Genomic DNA, 6398 nt, shown 5'->3' on the forward strand with positions numbered 1-6398 from the left:
GTGTAGTATAGTGGTGGAGCTTACGCTATGGACTCAGATGGACTTGCAACTGAATTCTGCCTTCCTCAGTGAATTTTTCTGACCTTCAGTTTTCCCTGTCTATAAAATGAGTTAAAAGTAATAGTATCGGGCTTCCCTGGTGGCGCAGTGGTTGAGAATCTGCCTGCCAATGCAGGGGACACGGGTTCGAGCCCTGGTCTGGGAAGATCCCACATGCCGCGGAGCAACTAAGCCCGTGAGCCACAATTACTGAGCCTGCGCGTCTGGAGCCTGTGCTCCGCAACAAGAGAGGCTGCGATAGTGAGAGACCCGCGCACCGCGATGAAGAGTGGCCCCCACTTGCCGCAACTAGAGAAAGCCCTCGCACAGAAACGAAGACCCAACACAGCCATAAATAAATAAATAAATAAATAAATTTTTTTAAAAAAGTAATAGTATCTATCCCATGGTGTCATTAAAGGATTCAATAAGATAATGCATGTAAAGTTCTTGGCACATGCTACTAAAAACATCAGCAAATGTTTATAGGGTACTTACGAAGTGTCAGGTACCGTTTTAAGCACTTTGCATATATTAACTCGTTAAATCCTCATTACAATCCTATGAGATAGCTGTTATTGTTTTCCTCACTTTATGTATGGGGAAACCAAGGCCCAGAGAGATCAAATACATTTTTCAGGGTCATGTTAATGATAAGTGACAATGGTAGGATCAAAATACAAGCAGTTTGACTTGATTCTGGAATCTTAACCACTATCCCCTGCTACCTCTCAACAGTAAGTGCTTGTTGAATATTTGTTATTACTATAGTAATCAATAAATATTTGTTGAAATATTTATTTGACAAATCATTGTTTGTATCAAAGTATCAATACTTATTTATTATTTACTTAGCTCCCTAAGTACCAAATCTTACGACTGGCCAGAAAAATGGACTCTTTTGCTTATAAGTTTTTTGAAGCAACTTCTCAGATTCTGCCTACCAAGAGTATCAAGAAAACAAGGTGTATATTAGGGCATGCAATTCAAAATAGGTTCCAATATACTATAATATCTATGATTTGTGGTTCCAATATACTATAATATCTATGATTTGTTATGACTCCATTTTATAAGATTTTAATTGCAATAATAGTACATGATTTGTTGCAAATGATTGACTTTATCTTATATAAACATCACTAATTGCTTTAAAACTTTTATTTAGAGGGAAAATAAAACAATAGAAGGTAGCTTTGAAGACACTAAGAATGCTCTTCATAATATTTTCAAAAGTCATTAATCAAAATGTGTAATACCTAGCTTCCACAGTTTGAGGTTTATGATTATATGGCCTGAAATGCGGAAAGCAAATTTTTTTCCTTGGGTAATCTGATCCCTACAATATAAGAGACTTGACCTGTTACTATTTAGGAGAGAAGGGATTATTTTACTGTTTTGTAAAAAAAATAACATGCCTTGTTTACAAAGCAAGAATTTGTTTTCATGGAATATTAATAAAAAGGATATAACTGTATTCATTTTTCTAGAGCTCATTCCTTGCTTCATTTTCTGTTCTTATCCTGGTTTGTTTTCTTTCATCTATTTCTAATTTACATTACCTTGCTGTGTTTCATATATCTGTATAAACTGCCCTGAGTTCTTCCTGGAACAAGATGAGTGCAAATAAATGTCCTGTGAGCAAAGTAGAAAGTAAGGTAAATATGACATTTTCACTTTAATGGAATCTGCAAACAGGATTAATCTGATGTTTATTACTTTACGTCATTCATGGACTTCTGAGAATCCTTCTGAGCAGAATGTCTGAATATAAAAAATAGTTACTGTAATTTGGCTGAATAATGGCACCCAAAGATATCAGGTCCCAATCCCTGGAACCTCTAAATGTTACCTTATATGGGAAGAGAGTCTTTGCAGATGTGATGACGTTAAGGATCTTGGGATGGGGAGATTATCTTGGATTATCCAGGGGAACTCTAAATGAAATCACAAGCATTCTTAAAAGAGAGACAGAGGGAGATCTGGCAGACAGAAGAGAAGGCAATATGACCACAAAGGCAGAGACTGGAAAGATGCAGCCAAAGAATACCAACAGCCACCAGTAGCTGGAAGAGGTAAGGAAAAATTATTCCTTTGAGCATCCAGAGGGATCGAAGCTTTGCTGACATCTTAATTTTGGTCCAGTGATAGTGACTTTGGACTTCTAGCCTCCAAACTGTGAGAGAAAACATTTCTGTTGTTTTAAGCCACTAAATTTGCAGTAATTTGTTACAGCAATTATAGGACACTAATACAGTTATTAATCTGAATATATACAAGTGTTTAGTGAAATTTTGCCTTTTAACATTCAAGACAATGGGAAAGACAAAAAGTTATTTCCTAGAGTAATGAAATATTGAAAGGTAGTTCAAAAAGATCAGGAACTTTTTACTTTAAAGGACTGCCATATGTTTCAGGAAAATGCTACATTCCTAAATAAATTCTCTCTCTAATATATCATTTTTATGAAAGCAAATTCTCTACTACCAGGAAAACAACTGGCAACGTTGGCCTCCTGTGGGCCTCTCACTGCATACTGTTCTCCAGGCCCTCTTCGGGGAATGGCTCTGCTCCTAACCCCACTTCTGTGTTTCACCTTCTACCAAAGTCAAAGAAAATATCTGCAGCATTTCACTTAGGGAAACGTTTCTAGGACCCGTTGCTGCACTTATGGAGCGCTGTGAGCAAATCATGTCCATAGCATTTGTGGGCGGGTGGTCCCCTGCAAAGTACATGGGGATATCTTATCAGCAGCTGACCACTTAACGTCACTCAGTTTTGCTTTTCTCTAGATCAAGAGGCGAAAGAGAAGCCATCCCCACTCGAGATAATTCTAAAATAAACGGTGTTGAGGATAGAAACTTGCATTTAGGAAATCACAGGACTCTCTTAGAATCTAAGAGGCAATTCATTTAGCCAGAGAAACGTGCCAAGGGGCAAGAAGATCTTGAACTTGATGTTACAAGAAATTTACATCTTTGACCTGTTTCCTTTCTGGAGAACGGGAAGGACAACACTACCTAGCTCATGAGACTGTTGTGAAGAAGAAATGAGTCAACACGTGTAAAGCACGAAGAGCAGAAACAGGGACACAGTAAACAAGCTCTGCTGGTTTGATTATCACCTACTAGGCCGGGAGGTATTTCAGGCTCTTGCTACACTGTGGCCCTCTTCTTATCATTAAGATGCTTGCAATTTTACATTTTACTTATCAAATAACTATCAAATTAATGTCCATCTCTTCCTCTACTGTAAATTTCATGAAGCAGAGATCAAGGCCATGTTTGTTCCTCCTAGCACAGTGCTTGGCCAAGGAAAGCACTGGAGTATTTGTTAAATATATTTCTCAAGTAAAGCAAACGAATAACACTAGTGGGTCCAACCTGCAGTTTCAGAAACCTGATGAATGTTTCCTATCTGCTGTAGTTTTTCTCCAACCTCACTGAGTAACAGATTCACCTGGGAAGATTTCAAATATAGCCATGCCCAGGCCCCAGAGATTCCAATTTGATTGGTCTGGAATCTGCCAGGGCCTGTATTTAAGACTGCAAATGATTCTAATCTGCAAAGCAGGTTGGAAAGCTCCAGCCTTGTTTCCACCTGCTTCAGCTTAGGAGTGAAGGCCTCCAACCTGACTTCTGCTTTTGAATCTGACCAACAACCCTTGGTTGAATTCTCCTTTCCTATTTAGAGAGTGGGGAAAAAAATACTGGAAGTGGCAGCTTTATGCACAGGATCTTGGCTGATGGTAAGAAAGAGGATGGTTTGTACTGTTCAGACCATCGTAATCCTGGCAGCAAACCTGTTGGGTGGCTCCAGGCCCAAGTATCTGCCAAGTCGCTCACACGCAGGGCGCTTAGGCCTCTAAAGGGCGAGCACATACAGGCATGAACCTCTGCTTCTTTTTTTTTTTTTTTTTAACGGGTTTTTTATTTATTTTAAAAAGCCTTCACAGGATTTCCCGCAGTGTGTTAGAAAGGTGGTGGTGATTGTTTTAAAGGCTGAACTCTGCCCCCCATCCCTTCTTGGCGTTGCTCCCAAGACAGACTCCAGAGTCCGTGTCCTTCCTACCAGTCTCCTGCTTCACCTCCGCCCACCTCTGTTTCTTTCCACCGACCATTTACTTCCACTCTTGTACGGTTCCTTCGGGATTCCCTAACCCTCGTCCGTGTGTGACCCCAAGACACCAGGTGAAGCGGTCTCGGGCTCCTCGAGCGGGCGACCCCAGGAGCTGGGAGCGTGGCGGCCAGACCGTGGCCGGCGGCCCTGCGCGCCTGGGGAGGCAGAGGTCGCTCCCGACCGTGGGAAACAAGGACACCCGTGTCGAGCTGCTGAAGATCAGCGGGCGGTAACGCTCTCCCGGCCTCGGAAGGCAGGTCCCGGCCCTGCAAACCCCTCGCGTAGCCGGGAGAGCCGGGTCCCCGCGGAAGCACCGCCGCGGCGCGCGCCGCGCGCCGCGCTCAGCCCGGGAGTTGGGAGCCGCGGGACGCGAGCCCACCGCTCAAGGCAGGAGGGTCGCGCTCCCCCCAACTCCCCGCGGGGAAAAGGGAACGAAACGCGGACTCCGGTACCTGCCCAACAGGTCCTTTGGGCGCCCACGAGGTTCGGGAAGCGCGTGGGCGACGGGCTGGGAAAGAAGTAGAGCCTTCCGCTGGCGCATTCCCTGCGGAGGGTCCTCTGCACTTCATGCGTCCTTCACTGGTCCCCAGCCCCACAGCAAATCCTGAGTTTGGGGAGCAGGAATTGCCCCGCAGGCGCGGGTAGGAGCAGAGTTGCGGACGTGTGGAGCGGTCACCCATCAGCTCGGTCCGGGAGCAAAGTTAAGTGATGCAAGGAAAGGGCCTTTACGCTCCCCAGGGCCTGACCCTCAGGGCGGTCGGCGACCACTCACCTCGTGCCTGCGCCTCCATGGTGGCCGACCTCGGACTGAGCGCGGCGGGGACGCCCGGCGCTTGGAGGAGAAGCAGCAGCGGGGCCCGAGCTCGGAACGCAGCTGGCACAGCCGCTCGCGTCCTTTCCCGGCACGCTCGTAGCGAGCGCAGCGCTGAAGGGGTGGAGACCGCGCAGCTACCTCCGTCTGCCCGCCTCTGGTTACCTCCGCCCCTTCCAGTGCACCTGGGCCCAGGCCTCGCGGGGAGGCAGCCCACCGCTGGGCGCCACCTGCCGGCCGCTCCGCGCATCGGGCGGACGGCGCCCGCTCCGGGCTCGGGGCGCGTGCTCCGCCCTATGAAGGCTTGAGGTCGGCTGTGTCTTCACTTTTTTGTGTGTTTGGTTTTTTTTTTAGTGAGTACATTTATTGATACCCATTTTATGTAGTTCAATGAAATAATCCACAAATTTAAAAACATATTTCTTTTGGATATCACCATGGTCCATGTAAATACTTAACCGTCAGAATCGTCTGCAAGTAGCACTCCAAGTCACATGTTTAAGTTTACAGACCTGAATATACATATTTCATTAAACAGTGGCACTTATGTACTCAAGTGATCCAGTGGCTTTGGAATCTATGACTACTGGGCATGTGGGATAAAAATAATGTGTACGTTTAAATCAAGGGAAAAGGTATCAATCATCAACAAAAAGAAAAATTATGAATTAATATCCTAGGTGAAGAAAGTTCCACAGTTGACACTTGGTGTCAGAATGCTGGAGATGAACTTTTGTGTGTGTGTGTGTTTTGTTTTTGTTTTTGTTTTTATGGGACAGTTTATTGTGAATGATGTTGCTAGGCCAATGGCAAGATCCATGGGCTGCAGCACAGTGGGCCAGTGCCCTGGGGAGAGGAAGGAGGGTGGATTTACAATAAGGAATCATTGCTCCTGGTAGAAATACAGTGTTAGGTTCCTCTGACATTCTGGACCCCAAATTTTTGTCAACTGATCAGTATATAACTGTTTTATGTGTGTTTTTGTTTAAAGATACCTCATTTAATACATGCTGTTAACTCATTAACATTGAACTCCCCGGCCAACAGCGCTATTAAGCTTATTTAACTTAAGAAACCTGAATGAAACTTCTTAAGCTTATTTAACGTATGCATTTCTCCCTAAGGCACAGACTGCCTTCTGGCACTTAGGATACCTGACAGCACTTCAGCACTAGGCTTGCGGGTCATTTTAAATAGCAAAATCACCCTCTATAACACACAAAAATAGTCTGTTTGTAGTCTGTGAGAAGGGCACTTGTTTATAATCTGAGTGCTGAAACAAGAAGGTGGAGCTTAGCCTTTTTAGACCTTTGCTGGGAGGTGTGCACCTGTTTACCCAAATTTTTCAGGCCTCTACCCTTGTCTGGGAGGGACCGTGAAAGCACTTTATTGATTCTGGTGTCACAAATAAATTTTTGTGGGGAGGCAA

General features: G+C 44.6%; 1 protein-coding gene across 1 annotated transcript in view; it reads right to left on the reverse strand.

Moving 5' to 3' along the window:
- TPD52L1 (TPD52 like 1) overlaps nucleotides 1–5154 on the reverse strand; it is a 98017-nt gene extending 92863 nt beyond the window's left edge. The window contains exon 1 of the mRNA XM_068551245.1: nucleotides 4931–5154. Within this exon, the coding sequence (XP_068407346.1) occupies nucleotides 4931–4949 (19 nt within the window). The 5' untranslated portion in view covers nucleotides 4950–5154. The remainder of the gene's footprint in view (nucleotides 1–4930) is intronic.
- Between the last annotated feature and the right edge of the window lie 1244 nt (nucleotides 5155–6398).

This window comes from Eschrichtius robustus, chromosome 9, assembly GCF_028021215.1.
Source record: "Eschrichtius robustus isolate mEscRob2 chromosome 9, mEscRob2.pri, whole genome shotgun sequence".
NCBI lineage: Eukaryota > Metazoa > Chordata > Mammalia > Artiodactyla > Eschrichtiidae > Eschrichtius > Eschrichtius robustus.